The 24,171-nt window shown below is 29.4% G+C and overlaps 5 protein-coding genes across 5 annotated transcripts; 4 read left to right on the top strand and 1 right to left on the bottom strand.

Annotated features, from left to right (window-relative positions):
- Positions 1-903: 903 nt before the first annotated feature.
- On the top strand, positions 904-2,928 carry PGO_123450 (hypothetical protein, conserved; the record flags this gene model as incomplete). The annotated part of the gene is made up of 1 exon (XM_028689135.1): positions 904-2,928. The coding sequence occupies one exon, from the start codon at positions 904-906 to the stop codon at positions 2,926-2,928; it is 2,025 nt and encodes a 674-aa protein (XP_028544936.1).
- A 2,660-nt stretch (positions 2,929-5,588) lies between these two features.
- Positions 5,589-8,982, top strand: PGO_123440 (splicing factor 1; the record flags this gene model as incomplete). Its single annotated transcript, XM_028689134.1, has 2 exons — positions 5,589-8,390; positions 8,602-8,982. The coding sequence occupies 2 exons, from the start codon at positions 5,589-5,591 to the stop codon at positions 8,980-8,982; spliced, it is 3,183 nt and encodes a 1,060-aa protein (XP_028544935.1).
- Positions 8,983-12,634: 3,652 nt separating this feature from the next.
- PGO_123430 (protein transport protein SFT2) lies at positions 12,635-14,053 on the top strand (the record flags this gene model as incomplete). Its single annotated transcript, XM_028689133.1, has 4 exons — positions 12,635-13,179; positions 13,297-13,375; positions 13,582-13,645; positions 13,959-14,053. 4 exons carry the CDS (start codon positions 12,635-12,637, stop codon positions 14,051-14,053), a joined length of 783 nt encoding a protein of 260 aa, XP_028544934.1.
- A 1,446-nt stretch (positions 14,054-15,499) lies between these two features.
- PGO_123420 (hypothetical protein, conserved) lies at positions 15,500-16,492 on the bottom strand (the record flags this gene model as incomplete). Its single annotated transcript, XM_028689132.1, has 1 exon — positions 15,500-16,492. One exon carries the CDS (start codon positions 16,490-16,492, stop codon positions 15,500-15,502), a length of 993 nt encoding a protein of 330 aa, XP_028544933.1.
- A 5,102-nt stretch (positions 16,493-21,594) lies between these two features.
- PGO_123410 (nucleoside-diphosphatase mig-23) lies at positions 21,595-24,171 on the top strand (the record flags this gene model as incomplete). The annotated part of the gene is made up of 4 exons (XM_028689131.1): positions 21,595-22,992; positions 23,306-23,463; positions 23,767-23,842; positions 24,058-24,171. 4 exons carry the CDS (start codon positions 21,595-21,597, stop codon positions 24,169-24,171), a joined length of 1,746 nt encoding a protein of 581 aa, XP_028544932.1.

The following is a 24,171-nucleotide window of genomic DNA, read 5'->3' as shown; positions in this document are numbered from 1 at the left end:
TAATTTCATTTTTAAAAGATAGTTCCTTCCTAGTACACCGTAATCAGCTTTTATAACAATCTTCGCACTTTCTACGTGTGAAATATTCTTATACACGTGTAGGAATGTATATATATATATTTGTCCTATTACAGTTAAGCCATAAGCTATATATAAAAAACCCACCTCTTTTTACTACCCTTTGAAGTTATATGAATATGAAAAGTCTATTTTTAATCTGTTTCAAAATAGGTTGACACCTGTTTTCTCATGCCACAGCTCAAAAAGATTTGTTTCGTATCCGCATAAGTGTTTATATATATATATATATACATAATATAGATAATATACATATATATACATAATATACATATATACATGTATAAATATAAGTGTACTTATAACGTGACACAGTGGATCGGCAGAAAAAATGCTTGAGCACAATTCTGCTTCACACTTCTTTGAATTGACAATTGTGTTATATAAAAAAAAAAAAAAAAAAAAAAAAAAAAAAGTGTCTAAAATTGGTGCCGTTGCTGTTGCTTATGCTGGACTCACAGAAGAATTAAAATTAAAAAAAAAAAAAAAAAAAATATATAAAATGGATATCAAAGTGAAGAAGCTTATTTCCTTAATGCAAATACTGGGTCGCATGAAATTATTTCCCATATTGTAATATAACCATAATTATTATTTTTTTTAAAAAATAAAACCATAAAAAATAATTGATGAAAAAATACATAAATTGTAGGCACTAAATGAATGTTGTAATAACTTTTCATTTTTTTTTTTTTTTTTTTTTTTTTTTTTTTTCATGTAAAACACCGTGTGACTAAGAAATGAAGTATTCCATTTTTATGACTATAATTTCTTCCGCTTTTCAATAAAAGAATGAATAAAAAGAGTGAATAAAAAAAAAAAAAAATGAATAAAAATGCAAATGAAAAGAATTATATAGGTTGCGTGGGCATAGTAAAAAATAATTATAACCAATTGTATAACGGCACGCAAAGTCAAAAAATGTTATATGGAAATAGTATTACAACATCGATAAACTATTTTGGTACTAATCAAATAGTGAAGGGACATGGTGAACCATGGTTGCGTTCCGATGTTGAATATGTACAAAATAAGCCAAATAAAAATGAGCAGAACTCTCCCCGTTGGAATCCACAGCATGAACGAGCTCCTAGTAGGAACTTCAATAGAAATCATAACAAGGAGTTAAGAAGACAACCTGGAACAGAAATGAAAGATGTAAACAACCAAAATCAAATAAAAAACAATCGAGAAAGGAACAATGAAAAGGGATATACTGAACGAGAAGGTGAAGAGATTCCATTGCTTTCAAATGAAAATTATTTGGAAAATTATTTTTCTTCATACACAAATGGTTATAAAAATGATGATATTAACAATAATATTGGGTATCATTACAATGAAGACCATCATAACCAACATACCCAAAGAGGGTATTCTTTCAAAATTCCAGAAAAGGAAAAAGTTATCCAATATAATGCTAAAAGTAGTTATAAAACGTGCGATGTTCATGATAATATGAAGGAATCACTTTTAACAAATGTAAATAAGAATATGTTGTACAACATAGAAAACACTATGTGCGATGAAAATAACAAATTGAATGGTCTTTATAGGAACAGATTCATACATAGAGAAATGCAAAAGGGTGAAGAAACAATTTATGCACCTCAAGGTGGATATTCCAAATCAAGGGGAGTATACAGAAATGGATTTTTCCAAATGAGCACTACTAATAGTAAACCCAACAGAAAGAGGAACATTCAAGATATGGACGATCCTTACAATGAAAACTATGACAAGGTGGCAAATAAGAGAATATCGAATAAGAACTTTTGGGAAAACGGTACTATAGCAGACACATACGAATATAAAAATATTAAGAATGGGAATACTTGGATAATGAGAAATTCTCATGAGGTATGCAAAAACAAGAACGATATGAAGCATCTTTCCTCATATTTCTTTACGCCCCAGTTGAATAGCAACAGTGTAGTGAAAGATTATATGAACGTGAAGAAATCAAAAAATTTACAAGGTCCTTTTCATTTCCAAAATACAAAGTATTATGGTGATAGAAGAGAAAACAAAAGAAATTCTGTGATTACTAATAATTCTAGCCAAGTGATGGAAACGACAAATAGTAGAAGTAAAATGGATGAAGGATATGTTAAAAGAGAAAATGATAAAAAAATAAAGAAAGAAAATTCAAAGTTAACTTTTTGCACGTATTGTGATAAAAATATTGAAGACAAGGATTTAGATGAACATAACAAGAGTGAACACATAAAGTGTCCTATAGATAACTGTGGACAAGTGTACAATATTGACGATTTAGAATTTCATTTATTAAATCATATGAAAAATGAGAAGAATGAAATTATACTAAATGATTCAAAAGAAATTGAAAAATGGATTGAGGAAAGAAAAAAGAATTATCCAACAAGAAGTAAAATAGGGAATATTAAAAATAATAAAATAGCTAAAAAAAAAAAAAAAAAACCAAATTGTTTAATTGAAGAATTATTATTTGAAAGCTATTGTTCAGCTCTAGGAAGAAACATATATTGCAAAAATCAGTCAGAAAAATCCATTTTTGTTCCTTTACTAACCAAATTAGAACAAAATAAAATGCACAATATTTATGAAAATAATTATTACCCTATTGGTTTTAATTCAAATGGAAACAATTATATCGTAAACAAAAAGAAACGGTCCCGAAAGAAGTTGCAGCTTATTGATTCTCTCAATATTCACAGAAATTCCCCTTTGTTATATCAACTAATGAAAAAGGAAATTTATCATTATGAAAAAAAACTTATCAAGTGCATAGAGTACATCACACAGAGTGCCTTTTTCGATGATTCCGTCGCGGACATTCCCACAAAACATATCCTTGAACTAGATTAGCATGTCCCGCTGGGTAATCCATGTCATCACCCCACTGCCACTACACAAATAAGCAGCCATGCAAATGTGCATCCATACAAATGTGCAACATAGTACTACTCTTCCAGCCGTTACAACACCAGACATGATAACTTTCCCCCATAGGAACATTTACATGAGTGAATTATTTTTTTTTTTTTTTTTTGTAACCACCTATACAAAATAAGCATGTGCACGGAGACCACGGATGGTTAACACGTCTCTAACCAAGTTTTTTTTTTTTTTTTTTTTTTTGTTTGTCTGTTAATCCCCCATTTGTATACACAAATGAATCTTATAATAGGAATTAAAAATTTGTTTTCATTTTTACAGCATACTTAAATAATAATAAACAATTTATGAAAAAAAAAAAAAAAAAAGATAAGCACGAATGGATGAAACATTAGCCTATGAAAAATGTAAATTACAGCTTCGTTTTGCAAGCATGTAAATTTAGCTCCTCCTTTTTATGTTTCATACAGCCCAATAGCACGAATGGTTTTGTTTTATAAATAGGTGTGTGTTTACATATATGTGTGTACATATGTGTATGCATATAGAACGTATTTTATACGTTTCATCGGGCCTCTCTGAAAGTGCCAGCTCTAAAATCTCGTTCATCAAGCGAAAGCCCGCGGAGTAGAAGAAATAAACTGGAACATTTCCCTGAAATGTTTGGGTGTTAGAGGATTATCGAAAGGGTTATAAACATGTCGTAAAAAAAAAATAGAATACTACACAACTTTTGTATTTCCATTTGGATCTTCGTGCAAAATCACACACAAGAGATATTTCACTTTGCATGTATGTGCATTTTGTCTATATCACATGTTCATGCTAATTTCGTTCACCTGGGTCGATTCACCTAATTCTATGCTTTGATCATTTTTTTTTTTTTTTTTCCCTTCGCCCCCACGTCCTTAAAGTTATTTCATTTTTAGAAATACCTATAAGGAGTTGTTGTTTCTATCCCACCACACCTATAGTATATTTTTTTATTCAGCATAATATAAAAAAGGAAAAAAAAAAAAAAATTTTAAATAACCTATTCCTCAATAATTCAATCAATACGTCAATCAATACGTCAATCAATACGTCAATCAATACGTCAATCAATACATCACTCAATATGTTACTCAATTTGTGTTGAATTGCAATTTCAGAATAGCCAAAAGGAGGTGATGGAAGGGGAAAAAAAGAAAAAAACATAAAATGAATTTTTATTAACTAATGGCACGTTTGGAAAAGCCATACTAGAATCAAAAACATGTATATGTATAGAAATGAAGTGAAACTTTTTATTTTTCTGTTGTGCCACTTTTGCATTATAAATTGGGGGGGTTAGAGAAAGAAGAAAAAAAAAAAAAAAAAAGATAATTAGTTTCTAATGAGGATATATGTCGCTGTGTATGCATATAAATATATATATATGTACGTATGTATGTACGTATGTATGTACGTATGTATGTACGTATGTATGCATGTATGTACGTATTCATGTATGTACGTATGCATGTACATATGTATGCATGTATGTATCCATATATATACACCACATAAAAGAAGCCTCATCTTCTATGCTATTTAAACACATATACTTAAATGTTTATAGAAACACTTGAAATGAACAATTTGTGATAAAATCACTACTTCGCGCAATGGGAAAAAAAAGAAAAAAAAAGAAGCAAATAGTTATAACTAGCTTTAAAAGGCTTAAAGAAAAAAAATAATTAGCGATCTCAATTGTTTTGCTCTGTTTTATCAGGTATCCAAAATAAAAAAAAAAAAAAAAAAAAAAAAGAGGGAGGGAAAAAAGAAAAATATAAAAAAATAAAAAACATAGATAAGTGAAAAGAGAAAAATTAAACCCTTTAAATACTTCGCTTTTTACTACGTTAGTATATATCGAAAAACGACGTTTTAGAATAATAGGGGGGAAAATATTTTCAAGAACCAGAGAATTGTGAATGTTAGAGAAAACGAGGGAAAATCTTAAGGATGAAAACAAGTATGCATAATCTTATGCTAACACTACATGTAAACGTATCAACATTACATGTATGCATAATAACATACATATATATCACAGAAAGTTAAAAAAAACAAAAAAAAAAAAAAAAAAAAATAAATAAATAAAACTAGGGAGTTACAAAATAAGACCATCTTTAACTTTTCTGCGAATTCCTATTCCAAATATATATGTATATAGGAGAAAGAAACTATAACCAAATAGAACCCCTGAATGGGAAAAGAAAAAAAATAATAGTAAAAATAAAATGAATAAACATATAAATAAAATAAATAAATAAATAAAGTAAATAAAAAAATAAATAAAGTAAATAAATAAAATAAATAAATAAAGTAATAGATAGTACACGACCAAAGGAATATTACTTCCACATTATTTATAGTTGCGAAAGACAAAACAGAAGGAGAGACACACACAAGACTAAGCTTAAAGGAATAGAAACATATAAATAAGAAGAGGATTTGCGTGAGTGCTTATCCTGATAAATTATCTATGATATATATATTGGGTAGAAGGAGAGATATATAGCCAGCAGTTGAGTATCGCATATATATATATGTATATATATATAGACCTGTGGTAATAACAACTTTGCAATAAGCATGTTAACAAAATGGAGGATAATTCATATTTTGATGAAGTAGAAAAATTACTTGAACATAAAAGTAAGAACAATGAAATGGATAGCAAAAATGGAAATGTTAAAAATAAGGAAAATAAAATAAAAGAATTAAATAAAACAGAAATGAATGGTGAATCGGACAACTGCATTCACAAGGAGATGGAGAATAATAAGTATGATAAAAAGAAAGATGAAGATGAAAATGAAAATAATTATGAATATAGCACAAGAGAAGATGACGAATTTATTTTAAAAAACAAATCCCATAGAAATGAGTTTAATGGGAGTATGGAAAGAAGAAAGGGTGTAAAAAATGATAATGGAAAGGGGGAAAAAAAAAAATCGAGAAAGAAGAGGAGCGAAAGTCAAGACAGCGTTAGTATTAGTACTAGTAACCTGAATAATAGCGCAAATGATACTGGTGAATACCACAAAACTAATAAAGCACAGAGGGACAAACTCAAGGAATCAGATCGAGGCAACAGTGATGATAATAAAAGGAAAAAAAAAAGAAAAGAAAAAGATATTGATAAAACAGGGTACAAATCAAGTGTTAGCAGTAAGGAAAAGCGTGAAACGTATACTTCAGATGAATCCATCAGTAGACACAAAGAAAGAAGGAGGAGAAATAAAAGCAAAGATAGCACAGTAGGAAAATTCAGTAGAAAATCATCACAGTCACGTGAAAATGAAGAGAATGAGGAAGGAAAAGAAAAGAAAGCGAAAAGTAAAAAAAGAAGCGCAAAAGTGAGAGTCAGAAAAAGAAAAAATGACAAAGAAAGTGACATTGATCATTTGAATGATGATAAAGAAAATAGTGACGATGCAAGCAACGACAGTGCAGGCAGTGACAGTGCAGGAAATGACGATGCAAGTAATGACAATTCAAGTAGTGACAATTCAAGTAGTGACAATTCAAGTAGTGACAATTCAAGTAGTGACAATTCAAGTAGTGACAATGCGAGTAGTGACAATGCGAGTAGTGACAATGCAAGTAGTGACAATGCAAGTAGTGATAGTGATAATGATAGAGGAAGTAATTTCAGCAAGCGGAAGCGAAGAGAGAAAACAAAATCTGCAAAAAAGAGAAATGGTAGAGGACGCAAACAAAAAGCTAAATCAGAATCGGGAGAGGATTCAACTTTATCGACAGATTCGGATAATGACGAAAAAGAAAGAGGAAGAAGAAGAAGAAGAAGGAGAAAAAAAGAAAAAAAATTAGATATCTTGAAATCAGATGAGGAAAGAGATGAAGAGGAAAATCGAGAAAAACCAAGGAAGAAACATAGAAAAACGGGATCAAGCGATGATCAAGATTCAATAACAAAAAAGAAACGTGCTTACAGAGATGGAAAAGAAGATGATGATAACGATGGGGATAAGGACAGCGATAAGGATGGCAATAAAGACGGTGATATTGATGGTGATTTGCAGGATGGAGAAGGATCGGAAGGTGAAAATAGAAAAAAAAGAAAGAAAAAAAGCAGGAATGATAAAGAAAGTGAAAGAAAAAGAACAGAAGATTATTCCTCGTCGAATGAAGAATTGTCGAGTAGGGAAGGAGATCGACGAAAGAAGCGAAAAAAGAAAAAAGCTAGCTGTAGTAGGAGCGAATCTGATTCCAGCAATGATGACGAAAATGATCGTAAAGCAAGAAGTACCAAAAGTGGAAAAAGGGAGAGAGACAAACATGAGAGGAGGGAAAAGAGGAAACATAGTGAGGAAGGTGAAAGTGAGGATGATGATAGAGATCGGGATAGAGGCCGAGATAGAGGCCGAGATAGAGACAGGGATAGAGACAGGGACAGAGACAGGGATAGAGGTCGAGGCAGAGGTCGGGACAGAGATAGAGAGAGGGAGAGGGAGAAAGAGCGCGTACGAGAACGAATAAGAAGAGAACGAGAAAGAGAGAAAGAAAGAGAAAATGCAAGGGAAAGGCTGAGGAAAGAACGAGAAAAAGCAAGAGAAAGGAGAGAAAAGAGAAGAGAAGAACAAAGACTAAAACAAGAACAGGAAGAAGCAAAGAGAGATGATTTAACTGTACTAGTATTAAATTTAGATCTAAAAGCAGATGAAAGAGATATATATGAATTCTTTTCAGAAGTAGCTGGAAAAGTAAGAGACATACAATGTATAAAAGATCAGAGATCAGGAAAATCCAAAGGAGTAGCATATGTAGAATTTTATACACAAGAATCAGTTGTAAAAGCATTAGCAGCAAATGGGTATATGCTAAAAAATAGACCTGTTAAAATTCAATCATCACAAGCAGAAAAAAATAGAGCGGCAAAAGCTGCAAAACATCAACCAATTGATCCCAATGATACTCCTTTAAAATTATATATTGGTGGTTTATTAGGACCGCTTGGAAATATAACAGAACAAGAATTAAAACAGCTATTTAATCCATTTGGGGAAATACTAGAAGTGGAAATACATAGAGACCCATACACAGGTAAGTCCAAAGGATTTGGATTCATTCAATTTCATAAAACCTCAGAGGCCATTGAAGCTATGGGTGTTTTAAACGGAATGGAAATAGCAGGCCGAGAACTGAAAGTTAGCTATGCCCAAGATTCAAAATATCTCATATCATCTGAAAAAAACGCAAAAGATAATTTACAAAAACAGCAAGCAGCTGTAAAGAGTGTTAAAACTGAAGAAAAGATTGAAGAACCGGATAATGAAAAAATAGACAATGATGATGATGACGGAGGTGGACTAATAGCCGGTGCAGGCAGTAAAATAGCCCTCATGCAGAAGTTGCAGCGCGATACTGTAATAGACACGGGAGTAGTAAGTGCAAAAAAATAAAGAAATAAAATGAAGAAATAAAAAAAAAAAAAATCCCTTTTCGCTTCACATTTTTTTGAAAATTTGCACTTAAGTACTCTTAGGCGTGACCCATTTTTTTTTTTTTTTTTTTGTTTTGCCATTTTTTTTCTCCCATGTTTGTTTCATTTTCATTTCCCCCCCCCACCACCACCACCACTTTGAATCACAGATATCGAGCACATACACTGCTGGTACCAATCCTATCATCCCCCAACCTCCCCTAGCGATATCTGCACAAAATGGCCTAAACAATATCACGCCCAACTTGGTTCTGTGTAATATGTTTTCCCCAAATGATGAGAACATTGGTTCTGACCCAGACTTTTTCAATGACATAATTGAAGATGTTAAAGAGGAATGCAATAAGTACGGTAGCGTTGTTAAGATATGGTTAGATACAAAAAATATTGATGGAAAGATATATATTAAGTATACAAATCATGATGAATCTTTGAAAGCTTTTCAATTTTTGAATGGGAGATATTTTGGGGGTTCTCTTATAAGTGCATATTTTATCACGGAAGAAATGTGGGACTCTACATGTCACTAAAAAAGTGAATCACACACCTCTTATGCATGTGTTTTTCTTGTTTATGTCATTACGTATTCAAAAATATGGATACGCATGTAAGAATAATTATTCATTTTTTGGAAGTAAAAAAAAAAAAAAAAAAAAAAATGCTTAATGTATATATTCTTATGCCACGTAAAAACAGGGTAATCTTTTCTTCCCCCATTTTTAATGTATAAATCCGATGTTATTTGAGAGACAGTTTGGTTTTTTTTTTTTTCCTTTTTTTTTTTTTTTTTCCTTTTTTTTTTTTTTTTTTCTTTTTTTTTGACCCATTTCCCATTCAATTATTTCAATTTTGTCCCATCATTTGAATATCAGTTTTATTCGTGTCCTGTTTTTTACGAAAATTTGTATACCCCCTATCTGACACATGCATGAAAATTTGAATTGAAAAAAAAAATAAATAAATAAAATAATAAGAAGAAGAAGAAGAAGAAGGAGAAGAAGAAATTCATTTTATTTAAGCTAACACATTTTTCTTTCATACCTGGATTTATTTATTTTTTTTTACCAAACGATGAGTTTCTTGAGTGCATTGGTTAATGTAGAGGTGATATTATTTTGTTCGTTGTATATTGAAACATGTCTACTGAACACACATTCGTTTACATCCATCCACTTCTCCCTTTTATAGATATAGCAACACCATGCTGTCTTTTGAATTCTGATTAATTTACTTAACATTGTGTAAAGTGCAAAGTGGCACTTGTGCTATACATATATTTGAGGTATATGCAAGCGCTGCAAATGTGGACTGTTACACCTTGTTTTTTTACCTATCGATTTGGACATATATATATATATATATATATATATATATATATATGTGCACACATTTTATGCGTTTTTAAGAAAGTCTCTTTTGCGAAAGGAAATAGGTAGAATTGGCACACACACAAACACACACATACACATACATCCAATTCCAGCCTTAATCCAAGTTTTTCTTTCTACATGACAAAATGAATCAGAAAGTTGGGTTGACAGGAGTTCACATATTAAATCAGGAGTATATTGTCAGGCCTGACCCAAGTGGGTTGTGTTACGTTATCAAGCATATTATTATGTAGGCTTTAAGTATGCGTCGTGCACTTTTGGTATATACTATTTTGCATGGTATGCCATAGGAATTTGTTTTTTTTTCTTTATAGTGCTGAAAAATGGAAATTCGTTGTCATAGGTTCTAATATGTGCCCCATTTTTGCATACACTCAGAAAATATTTTCTTTTTATTCTTTTTCCCCTCATCTTTTTAATAAACTTTCCATACCTTGGGATAATTTTTTTTTTTTTTTTTTATTTTATTTTTTGGGAGAATTTGGAACAATGACAGAAAGAAGGAATTCTCCCTTTAACACTTTGTTTCAAAACAACGAATACAATGTATGTACATGTAAAAATACGTATAGATATGGTGAATTGTACCTAATGTTCAAAGGTACTTGGGGAACGTTTAAACATATCTATTTTTCTCGTTATAAAGAAAACAAAATAATACCACACAAAATATTATTATATTTGATAATAAACATTTTTTCTAATGCTATGGGTACATGTATATACACTTATATGTATAATTATAACACCACTAGTGCATATAAACTTCCTGCAAGGTGCAACCCGGTTTTAACAAATTGTTATGATATTATTCCCTTTTGTGTTTTAAAGCAACCTCTAGGCCCTTGCGGAGGGAGGGTAGTATTTTTTTCTTCTCTTAAAAATGTTTGAAAAATGAAAAAAAAAAAAAAAAAACATTATAGAAAAGAAATATTTAATTCGAAAAAAAAAAGAGAAAAATATATATATATATATATATATATATAATACATCATTTTTTTTTTTTTTTAACTTTTATTCCTTTACAAAAATAGGTAATATGTCTATGATGTTTTTTTTTTTTTTTAAATACATTTTTTTTTCCTTTCTAATTTTTTTTGATAAATTTTTTGTAATGCCGCGCATATATGTTAAATGGCGTATATTTAAATATATATGATATGCATATATTTAATACGGTATATCATAAATTTGGGTCGGCGTTATTTATGCATATTTTTTTCTAGGATTATCTGTGGGATTATTCTATTTTTATATATAATATTTTTTTTAATAACTGTTTCTTCCCCTCCAAATCATGTATAAGTAGATACAACACTCATTTTTTAATATTATATGCTTTGTATTATATATGTAATATATGAATGGCGCACCTATCATATAATATATATAGCAACAAGGAAATTGCAAATATAAATATATATATATATATATACAAAATGTGGCATGGACGGAGAGAGTTTACTGAATTTATATAAATTGCGCGAGTAGTAATTTAAATCTAGGGCATCTGTTAGCTTTCCCCCAATTCTTGTTGATTTATTTATTTAGTTTATTTTATTTTATTTTTTTTTTTGCGCAAAAAAATGTACATATTTGCAGCACATAACAGTTTCACATATATTTTTTTTTTTTTTTTTTTTTTTTTACGTTTGCTTAAGATTTCTTTTTTATGATACTTTTCTCTCTTAAGGGAATATTTATACATTCATGCGATAAGGATGTATATAAATATGTATATTATATATAATACGAGAATTGTACATATTCATTCCTTGAGTATTCATTCTGTACATAAATATATCATTTTTATTTTTTACTTGATTTATTTGGACCTTCCGCATTTTTAGGTCTATTTTTAATTTATTATTGTTTTTTTTTTTTTAGCAGCCTGTTTTTTAATTAGCATTTTATGTTTCATTTTTGCCTCCGAATTTCTGGTCATAGAAAAAGAAAAAAATGGATAAGTAAAAAAAAAAAAAAAGAAAGAAAGAAAGAAAAGGGTCCAACAGAAGTTTGTATCTCCTTTCTTCAATATTACATCAGTTTTGCATACCTGTTAAAATTAAGTTAACACAAGTACGACTCTCACTTGTGCATTTCTGCGCCTTTCTCCATTAATCGTGTTAAGGGTGCGAAAATAAAATGCTTGTCGTCTTCAGCATTAACATGCAACACTGTTATGTATATATATATATATATATATATATATATATATATATATATATATATATGTACATATCACGTGTACAAAAATTGTACTTAAGGATAATACATAACCTGTATTATTTTTTTTTTTTTTTAATCTAAATCTTACATATTTCTATATCATTTCATACATATGAATGTGTGCATAATTTTTTTTTTTTTTTTTTTTTTTTTTCATATCACAAAATAAAAGTATTCACAACGTTCATTTGCATAGTTCTTTATAGTAAACATAAAGAGCAGATCTCACTTGTGCAAAATTTGCGCCAACATTTAAGGCGCACTTTTACAGATATATACACGTACCGAACGTGTATCCATTTGTTTTTGAATTACAATTAGAAAATTCCACGTTCCAAAGGCGTATTCAACACTTGTCAATTGTATTAAAGTGTGTATATGTGAAAAACACATACGCTTGATTGGTTGCTTTTCTTTTGTGTGTGTGGGGGGAAGGACAATTGAATGATTGTCTTTTCTTACCCCATCTGTCCATTCCTAGGAATCAGAATCAGCAGAGAAACAGTATAACCACATACACATATTCGAAACCGTACGAATCATTCCCAATTTGAATGCCATGATGGAGGGTGAAAACAACTATGATGGGTTATCCTTTTTTGATAAAAATGAATTCGATAATATGAATCGAGAATTTTTAAGGAGCACAATGGATGGAAGTGCAAATGAAGAGGAAAAAGGACTAATACAAAAAGCAATTAGTTTATCAAAAAAGGGCGCAGAAAATATACAAAAGGGTATAAAAAAAACGTTAGAAAAGACGAATTTAAATAATGCCCCCTCAATAGTATCCAATTCAACGACAGCAGAAACAGGATCTATGTTTTCAAATTTTCCATTGTTTAATAATCAAAATAGAGAAAATGAATCGAATTCATTCTTTGCTTTTACTACTGTCTTATCATATAAAAACTTTCCCCTTTTCTGTTTATTATTTGGAATTAGTATTATTTTTCTTATATTATCATTTTTTACCTTACCCATGATTGTAATCACACCAAGACAATTTGGTTTTTTCTTTACTTTATCCTCCATATGTTTTGTCTCGTCATTGGCCTTTTTGAAAGGTTTCTCGAGTTTGTACTATCATCTGATGGAGAAAAATCGGTAACAGAACATTTGGGGAGATCCATTTGTGTTATTACATTCCATTCTAAGACAATTTATGTGACCTTTTTGAGATATTCTTCATTCCTCCCACATCCCCCTTTTCCTATTTTACAGCCTTCCATTTACGTCTGCCTATATTTTATCCCTACTCTCGACTCTATACTTTACCATCATTAAGCCATTGTATTTACTAGTAAGCGAAACGGCAATTGATTAGAACTGTGGCATAGTATGAATTGTGGAATCATGTAGACGTTTAAAATTATACGCAATTTATATGAACAATTTCTTTTCTTGTTACCTTACGCATCTGTATATGTATCGTTATCCTTATCCACGTCCCTATCTTTATCCCAATTATTGTTTTTTTTTTTCTTTTTTTTTTTTTTTTTTTCACAGGCATTGATTACGTCCGTTGTTCAAGTACTCGCACTTATATCCTTCATAGTGTCTTACATACCAGGTATGGAAAAGGGAACGAATTTATTTTTGGGACACACGTAGGAAAACGTGTCTTTTATTTCTTTTAAGGAAAAGAGCATTTTATTTTACATAATTTTATTTAATTTTATTTTTTTTATTTTATTTTTTTTAATTTTTTTATTTTTTTTATTTTATTTATTTTATTTTATTTATTTTATTTTTTTTATTTTATTTTTTTTATTTTATTTTTTTTATTTTATTTTTTTTATTTTATTTTTTTTAATTTTCCATTTTTTCTACCCTTTAAAGCACCACTTTTCACATTACAACCTTTTTTTTTCTCACCAATTCAGGGGGGTCTGGCGCAATTAGAATGTTGCTAAGTGCTATGTTCACGTATATCAAAAACTTATTTAGAAGAAATAATTCATCAGACTTGCCATTTTAATTTCGCTTTTTTTTTCTTTTTTTTTTTTATTTTCCACCTTTCGAAACTGCCTTGTTAAGTAATTTTTACTTATTTATTTTTTTTAATATTCAAAAAAAAGGTACCATTTTAAGTCAGCAAGCTTTAAAATTAGCCCTCGATAGGTACATTCGCATGTGACAATTGGCACAGAAGCGTACGTGAATTTATGATCAGGTGCAGTATCACGAAAAAGCATGCACATGTATGTATATAATATGCATGTATATGCAAATGGCCGCAGACCTATGAGATGTTATAATTTTTTTACAGTTTTACAAAACGCAAAGAGGCACAGGGAACACACAAAACAAGAACAAAACAGAAAAGAAAAAAAGAAAAAAATGTATATCAGCAAAATGGTCCGTACAATATATATAATGACAACATGTTTGATATTCAGACGTGTAAAACGTATATTATTATATTTTTTTTTAAGGAAAGATAACACTTTGACAGTCTATTAATATATATTAATGCATAAAAAATTACTATTTTATATCACATTTTTTTAAGTTTAATTAATTTACCAAAAGTTGGATGTTGTGTTTATTTGCTCAAGTACGAACAAGTTCACACAGCATGTTGCACAAAAATTAAAAGTCCACGTCCGTATGTGTGTGCGGATAATACAATTATGAAATATATGCTATCCATGTTCCGCCTTATTTACATATTCTTCCATGCTCCATCACATTTTTATGTACATGCTTTTTCATCCCCACCAACCCCCTCTTACAATACCCTTTTTTTGTGATATATTTATTTATAATTTGAATTTTTAAAAAAAAAAAAAAAAAAACTCAATTTAAACTTTGAAAAAATAGAGATAAACTTTCTTATAACACACATATAATTTCATTAAAAAATTTACTACAAGCGTTAGAAAGGAAAAATAAACCATTTCTGCTATTTTAACCATGGTTCATTTTTGAAGATTGCCAATTTTTTTTTTTTTTTTTTTTTTGTTTTCTTCTTTGTAAGTACACATTTTTTTAAAGCATTGGGAAAAAAATTCAAAATCACTTAATTATTTATGTAACAAGTATTAAAAGAAAACCCTTATAAAAATTAATAATTGTGTTACATAAAAAAAATAAAATTAAAAAATATACGGATCATACCTTTTGTATGTTGGTAAAACCAGAAAAAAAAAGAATATAACGGAATTTCTGCCAAACGAGATGGAAAATATCAAAATAATATATGCTTGTTTTAACAAAAATTTGTCTTTAAAAAAAAATTCTTTTTTTTTTGCTTCTGCACATGATCAGCTTTTCATTGATAAGAATGTACAAACACTTCTAGCTCATGTTTATGGCACGCACATATATATGTATATATATATATATATATAAATATGTGACCGTTTGGGCGTTCCCCGAAAATGCACGGGGAGGAGGGGTTAAAAATTATCCTTGAAGAGCTTTACGAACAGGCACCTGGGAGGTCCTCCAAGCCACTACATTGTATCAACTCCTTATTGCAACTGGTGGTAGCGCACTTGTAACATCGGTCCCCACATGGATTGCCAAAGAAACAGGGTAACCAGCAATTTGATTTTCCACAATCAACTGATTCTTGAAAGCAAATGGAACATGTATCGGACAATTTTAAATTATCTTTGGCTAGCTGTTCTTGAACACAGATCAATGTTTTTTCACCTGACCCTAAATTATCAACGGAACACTGTAAAAGAGTACTAAAGAATTTATTGCTTGGGGATAATTTTAATCCATTGGTGGGCTCATCTGTTTTTTTATCATCAAAAATAATTTGTTTATCCATATCTGATTGGCATCCATTAGTAATATCAGAAATATGAGATCGACGAACTTTTAATAGACAACCATTCATATGCTTTGCTATATTTCGAACTAAAAAATTTATAGTTTCTAATTTTAAATCATTGAATATATTTGAATTGAATATTAAGTGTGGCACACCTATTATTATAAACGATTTATTATCATCACATAAACTTTGGGCTTTTCCACTTTTTATTAAGTTCGATATTCTATATAATAATAATTTCGGATTCACTTCATTATATCTTCCACTTAACAATTCCTTAATATATTTGTTTATTACATGTCGATTTCTTTTTGGTGCATGCCTTAAAATAATATTTACAGAGTCTTGTATCATACTGTCATTTTTCCATTTACTAGGCAAATCCTTTTTCCATCCATCAAACCAAGTGTTTTCAAATTCGTAAAACAAATCCTTTTTCCAACGGTCTGACCACTCTTCGAATCCATTGAACAAATCATTTTTCCATTCACTAATTTGATTATTTCTTATTCCTTGTGCATTCGAATATAACAAAACTGAATATCCCAGTTTATTTTTTATTTCATTCTCTAGTAAAGCCACAGCTATGATGAGGTGGCGTGTAAAGAAACTTTTTATTTTTACCATTCTTTATTAATGCAATCTTTGTAACTATGTTCATTGGATGTGCAAATGCATGTACATATTCATGCATGTATCTGTTTGTATGTTTCTGTGTATATGTCTGTGGTCTGTGTACGTATGTGTCTGTATATGTATCTGTGTAGGTAATCTATGGATACATATGCTTCAATATATGTGCATATCTTCTTCTCTCTTAATATGTATACCATTTCAGTTCAAGTGTGAGTGTATGATAATTTAACTTAACACATACCTGCACAATGTGGGGCTTGGTTGGATATTTTTACATATGTCACATGTACATATACATATGCAAATATAAACATGCACACGTAGACTTAATGTAAAAATTGTTTCTTGTATGCATTCCTCTGCATGTAATTACGTATATATATTTATTTGTTTATAGCGGATGAAGATCTTTTCTCGAATTCGAAAACGTGGCATTTATTCTGCGGGTACTTCAGGGATGCGTAAAATTTGCGAAATTAAGCAAATGGTAAACTTCAGCGTACAAATCGAATTGAGAAATCTCCGTATTTTTAAGTTCCAAATTTAAACAGTTTCGAAATAGTAACGATTTGGAATTTTTTCTTGCTCTGTGCGGATTTCAAAATTACCAAATCTTCAAATCATCAAATAACTAACTGGTTAATTTGTCAATTAGCAAGGTTCCAAAATTACTGTGTTCGAAAACATTAAATCGAAAAAATAGTAAAAGAAAATTTTGCAAATGAGTAGGTGGGAAGGTATGTATTAAAAAAAAAAAAAAAGGAAAGTTCCTAATGAAGGGCGCGTTTGGCTTGGTAGTGGAAATATATTCAAATATGTGTTGTTAATATATTCACGCATTCTGTTCGAATTCGTCATTGTAATTGTAAAATGAAAAAAAGCAGGTAGCTATGTATACATACATATACATTTATATATACGGACATATATTTATATATGCATGTGGTAATCAATTATGGAACGGGTAGAAAAACTTATTATGAAAAGAATGTTCTCTAAAAATATTTTTGTACGTATTATCTAATCTAAAAAAATACTGAATTCAGCAAATTTCTCTATCCCCTTTGTTGATTCTTCATTAGGGAAAAAAAAAAAAAAAAGAAAAAAAAAACCTTAAGGGAACTGTACTAAGTAAAGCTGAAATGAAATAAAATTGATGCAAAACTGAAGTGAAATAAAATTGACGCAAAACTGAAGTGAAATAAAATTGATGCAAAATTGAAGTGAAATAAAATTGACGCAAAATTGAAGTGAAATAAAATTGACGCAAAATTGAAGTGACTTAAATTGATGCAAAATGGAAGTGACTTAAATTGACATGAAAATAAAACTAAACGTAAACTTAAAATAGTTTGCTCCTTCCACCCGCTGGCAAAGTGAATTTTTGCTTAACCATTTTTAATTCATCCATTCATTATGCAAAAATGTAAAGAATCCCTGTAAATTTATATTTTGTTAATTAAGGACTATGCTAAAATGGTATATTAAAAAAAATAAATAAAAATAAAATAAATGGGGGAGGAAGTTTCGTTTTAGGGGAAACGGCTTAATTTCATTAGAGATCAAAAGAAATAATAAATATATAAAAAAAACATTTCATGCTACTTTAAGCATTACAAACAAATATTGCTATTCAAATTTAAGAAAAAAAAAAAAATTCTTATTAAGAAAATTGCACATTTTTCGTATTCACAGTACTACCTGAAAAGAAGGAAAAAATATATTAACACAAAAATAAAATAAAATAAAGGAGGCAATTTTTATTCGTATTTGTGAGTCTTTTATCAATGGCACTGAGATTAGATAAACCTTTTTTTTTGGAAATTTTTTTTTTTTTTTTTTCCCATTGCAAACAAAAAGCTTGTAGGTACATTTGGGGAGGGACAACATATCTCTTTTGTTTTATTTTTCCAAAAATATAATAATTTCTCCTTTTTCTTTTTTTTTTTTTACATGAATTTTTTAGTGAAATATATTATATATACGACATATATGTGTACATATGCATATATATGTGTTAGTTTTTTTCTTTGTCTAGAAATAGATAGGGGACGAGGAAAAATTAATATGCACATGGGTATACTAAAATGGTTTTAAAATTATTTTGTGTCTTCTGATTTTTACATAATTTTGAAAACTCTCATGTTCAATATGAATTTGTTATGAATAAAAGTTAAATGACGCCAGGTGGGGGAAAAAAAAAAAAAAATAAATAAAATCATAAAATAAAGTAAAATAAAAAAATTTCCAATTTAGAGATAAAACTTTTCTCTCAAAGAATATTGTTGGTTGAGATATTCTCAGAATTAATGCTTAAAATTAAAAAGGAAGAGAATGTTATATGATACTCCCTACACATTTAAATTTTAAAAATATTACATATTGATATCTCAGTTGTTAGTATTTCAGTTTTATATCATGAGTAATTATATTGTTCTGGAAGTGTAGTAAATGATAGTAAAATTTTACCCCTACTAGGTGTAATTATGTCCTTTTATTTATATCCTTTTATTTATATCCATTTAATTATATTCACTTAATTATATTCTTTTAATTATATCATTTTAATTATATTCTTTTAACTATATCCTTTTAATTATATCCTTTTAATTATATCCTTTTAATTATATCCTTTTAATTATATCCTTTTAATTATAATCTTTTAATTATATCCTTTTAATTATATCCTTTTAACTATATCCTTTTAACTATATCCTTTTAATTATATCCTTTTAATTATATCCTTTTAATTATATCCTTTTAATTATATCCTTTTAATTATATCCTTTTAATTATATCCTTTTAATTTTTTTTTTTTTTCCATTCTCTTTTGAAGAGCTTACTGCTTATGTATATGTGACCTGTATGCACAAGGAAAAAATGGCAATTCGTTATTTTATTTTTTATAAAAAATGAAATAAAATGAAATGACCTAAACTTTTGTTTATATTGGGACAAAATACATGTCTCCTATATTGGTTCTCTTTGCAAATACCCCTCTTTCCAAGAATATAAATAAGACCATCGCATATTTATGTTCATGTATATATATAGATATATTTTTTTTTTTACACATGTACACATTTGTGCTATACAGGATAACCTTCCCGAAGCACATAAACTTTTCTCATATGGGCAAGTTGAGGAAATTCATGATCTCAAAAATAAAAAGGCACAACATTTTCTGTAACGGAGCAATGTATTGTGAAGATGGATGACTATGAAAAAAAATGCTTTCTTTTTTTTTATCTTCTCCCCACTGGTATATCTCTCCCCCATGAGACGAAATCCCTGATGTTTATATGTACTCAAGTGTGTATTGTAGTATCTAAGAATAACTCTCTATATGTTGATTTGTACAACATTCTTTTGTCTTGCTCATCATATGATGCATCATTAATGAAAAGAAGGGTTGAACCTAATTCGGCAACTTGTTTTACAACTTTGCTATTTCGTTATTCTGCTATTTGGCTATTTTATGATCTTATTTTTTTTTATTATTTTACTATTTTATTGTTTCATTTTTTTATTACTTTTTTATTGTTTCTCTTCAAAGTGGCATTATTCGCCTATTGTCCAATTGCAGATCTCGCTTCTAATCCCTAATTGGTTATTTTATTTTATTTTATTTTTTTTTTCTCCCTCTCTACGTTTTTTAAAATACCTATTTCGCTATGTATAACACGTGGGCAATAAAAAAGAATGACGCCTCTGCTCCTCATGGAGCTTTCTCCTCAAGGAAAACAAAAAAAAAAAATAAAAAAAAAAAAAAAAACCACAATTTATTTGCTCTTAACGTAGGCGACACATGGTTATGTTTACACGTAGGTAGGTTCATTTTACTTTTTTCCTTTTAGGTTTTTTTGTTTTTAGACCAGAATATTCTTTTATTAAGAGTAGATATAAGTAACCTCCTTCCTGTTTGCTTTTCTTTTGCACATTTTTTTTTTTTTTTTTTTTTTTTTTTTTTCTCCACTATTAAATGTGCACATACATATGTATAAAGAACGTAAGAGAGGATCTTTGAATTTTTTTTATTTTTTTTTAAGAGCATCTCTATTTATTTTCTTCATCATGTGCACATGACAATTTTATTATTTTATTTTTAGGCACACTCAAAGTTTAACAACTTTCTCCTACCTTCTTTGTTTTATGCCGTAAGCTAACTTTCCTTCTTTTTTTTTTTTTTTTTTTTTCTTCATATTTATCTTTTTTCGCTTTAAAAAAGATTAAAAAATAATGTAGCATTGAGAAAGTAGTAATGTTTGTAAAATCGTATCATTCTTTGCTTCACACACTGAATAATTTTTTCTTTTTTTTTTTTCTTTTCCTTTTTTTTATTCATAAATTAATCAGCATCAATATATCATTATACACAGCAAAGGATTAACAAAAAAAAAAAAATAAATAAAATAAAACATAAGAAGAAGATAGTTATATGCTATATAAGGAACCGTTTTGGGGTACGCCCAACGACAACAGATACATTAGCTGATGTTTTTAGTTTTATACTTTTGTCAACCTATTTTTCCTCCAAGAGTGAACAAAAAAAAAAGAAAAAGAAACATCTCATTTTGATTAAGTTTAGATTAGTAAAATACAGCTATTTAACAATCCCTCCAACAAGCGTCTTATTACTCGGAAAAAAAAAAAAAAAAAAAAAAAAAAGAAGAAGAAGAAGAAGGAGAAGGAGAAGAAAGTCAAATGGCGAAACATGAATAATATGCTCATTTGGGCGTGTAAAAGTGAAACTGATTTGCCTGATTATTTTGATTCTTAAATCAGTCCCATGGAAGGGAAAGAATAATTAGAAGGAGAACAACACTAACTCAAACTCTATTTAGACAACGTATTCATTGAACTGAACTCTGCACATATCAACATAGACGTCAGCTGATCTGAACAGTAAGCATAACTGGAGATTTTGTCAAAAGATTTTTTCCAGGTGTTCAACGTGTAATATTAAAAAGGATTTCTTGGGGAAGGAGCATATCGACATAACTGTGGATAAGCACTTGCACACATCACCAATCTAGGCAAAAAAAAAAAAAAAAAAAAAAAAAGATCAGAAGAAAAAATAGTATTCATGAAAAATGAAAAATGGGAAAGGCCCCCGAAAGAAGCCGTTTCGACGTATAATGTTGTTGTGTGCAATAATCACATACCTATGCATAAGAGTGAATGTGGGGAAGACGAGCAATACCAATAAGATTGACAATGGTAATGACAACAACATTCAGAATGACATATACAAGTCTGTCGTTATTGACGCAGGATCAACAGGGACAAGAGTTCACATATACAACTATAAAATAGTAAACCACGAAAAGGACATAAGCATATACATTCCTTCGACAAGCTATAGAACAACCCCTGGGTTAGTATACCTGTTAAATAACTATTTTACAAATGATGAAAAAGAACCCTTTTATGAGTATTTTAAAAATATAAAGGAATTTTTACATGAACATATTACGGAAAGGGAAAGATCAAATACTCCTATTCTGGTTCGAGCATCGGGAGGATTCAGATTATTGAGTATTACTGAGTCTGAAAATTATATTAATTTTATTAAAAAATATTTGTTAACAAATTTTAAAGAGTTTTTATTAATTGATGAATTATTAATTAAAGTGTTAAGTGGAAAAGAAGAAGCCATTTTGTCTTTTGTTTCTATTTATGCACTTTTGGAAATTTTCAAGCCAAATCCCTTGATATTTGCAAATGAACAAGAGGAATACAATGAAATGAGCAACGGTACTAATTCTGAGCATGCACAAATGAATAATGATTCAGAAAAAACAGTCAAATTAACAAATGGGATAATCTCATCTAAGGGAAACCATGACAGTATAGGTGTTCTCGAATTAGGTGGTGCAACAGCACAGATTGTTATAAAAATCCCTTTATCCAAAATGAATGATGATGTTAAAAATTTATTTAATTACAAACATAAGGAAAACATTAACAAAAGTGTGATAGAAGAAAATTACAAAAATAAAAATATTGTAAAAATTCATTTATTAGGTAATGATCTTTATCTATATTGTAAGAGTTATTTAGTACTTGGAAGACAGAATGCTATGAAGACTTATTTACATTACATTATTCATAAGCATAACGAGGAAGACCAAGTGAGAGAAGCGCATGAGACTGACAAGAAAGCATATGGTCGAGGGGAGAATCAAAAACATGAAAAGAAAAATCAAATGGATCTTCCTAAGTTCATTCCCGTTGCATGTTTTCCAAAAAATTTCAAATTTTATGTTAATAATCTGTATGAAACGTCTATTGAAGAAGAGTTGCATGAGTATGATGGAAAATCTCAAGTTAGTGAAAAAGACTACATTGCTGTTGGGACAGGGAACATAGATTTATGTAGAACCCAAGTACAGACCATACTGAAATATGCATTAATTGACAATTTGCCATTCAAGTTGAAGAAATTTATAAAATTGTATGCTATCGAGAATTTTCATCATTTTGCCATTGTAAGTGGGGCCCCAAATGGAGGGGCGAAAATGGGAACAAGAGCATGAAAAATTCGGGGCCAAAAAAAGTTGTCTCTTCCCTATTTCGCTTCTATTGTAGTGTTTTATTTTTGAAAATGAGAGAAAATGCGTGCCTCTCCTGAGATCATGTAGACTTTGTCACTTTTTCATTTTGCCACGTGGTTATATTATTATTTTTTGTTGTTTCATTTTTCTGTTTCATTTTTCTGTTTCATTTTTCTGTTTCATTTTTCTGTTTCATTTTTCTGTTTCATTTTTCGGTTTCATTTTTCGGTTTCATTGTTTCCCACAGGATATACTGAACATACCGGAAAGCTTTAACCCCATATCTCTTAACTCAAACGTATATTTGGAGAAGGCAAAACAAATCTGCCCCCTGACCATAGACGAAATAGTAAAAATGGTGCGTCCAGGTTCGAATATAGAAAAGGCACAAACATCTTGTTTCGGGTAAGCTCAGAATATACCATTGTTTTTTTTTTTTTCCCCAACCACCACCCTTTTCAGAGACACGAATGTCTTTACGTACTCATTTGTGCATCTCTTCATACTTCGTCGTGCCCCTCCGTTATGTTGCGCTTTTTTTTCTTTATTATTATTACAATTACGATTACGATTACTATTACTATTACGATTACTATTATATTACATTATATTATATTACATTATATTATATTACATTATATTATATTACATTATATTATATTACATTATATTTTTTTTATTTTTTTTTTTCCACCTTCGCTCCAACAGGCTAATATTTATATACGAGTTCATGAGGCACATCCTCAAAATTGACACTCCCATAATGTTTCATTCTACTAATTACGTAAGTGAAAAGATTTGAACCATTAGTACCCATTGTATGTAATTGGACGTGAATTCAAAGGGGGACACACGTCTTTGAATCCAAATACTGGAACACTACGGGGAACACATACATATATACACGAACACACGCATACACACGTACATATATGTGCATACGTTGTGACGTGCACATAATACCCTCTCTATGATCGTTATTTTTGTTTTACTCCTCAGATAAACAAAATCAGCATCACTTGGACAATCGCTGTTCTTTTAATGGAACTACCACGCCATTTGCATTTAATTAAAAAACAGGAAAAAGAACCATATCAGAACGACGAACTTTAA

This window comes from Plasmodium gonderi, assembly GCF_002157705.1.
Source record: "Plasmodium gonderi DNA, contig: Chr12, whole genome shotgun sequence".
Lineage (NCBI taxonomy): Eukaryota > Apicomplexa > Aconoidasida > Haemosporida > Plasmodiidae > Plasmodium > Plasmodium gonderi.
This window is presented reverse-complemented; position numbering and strand designations above follow the sequence as displayed.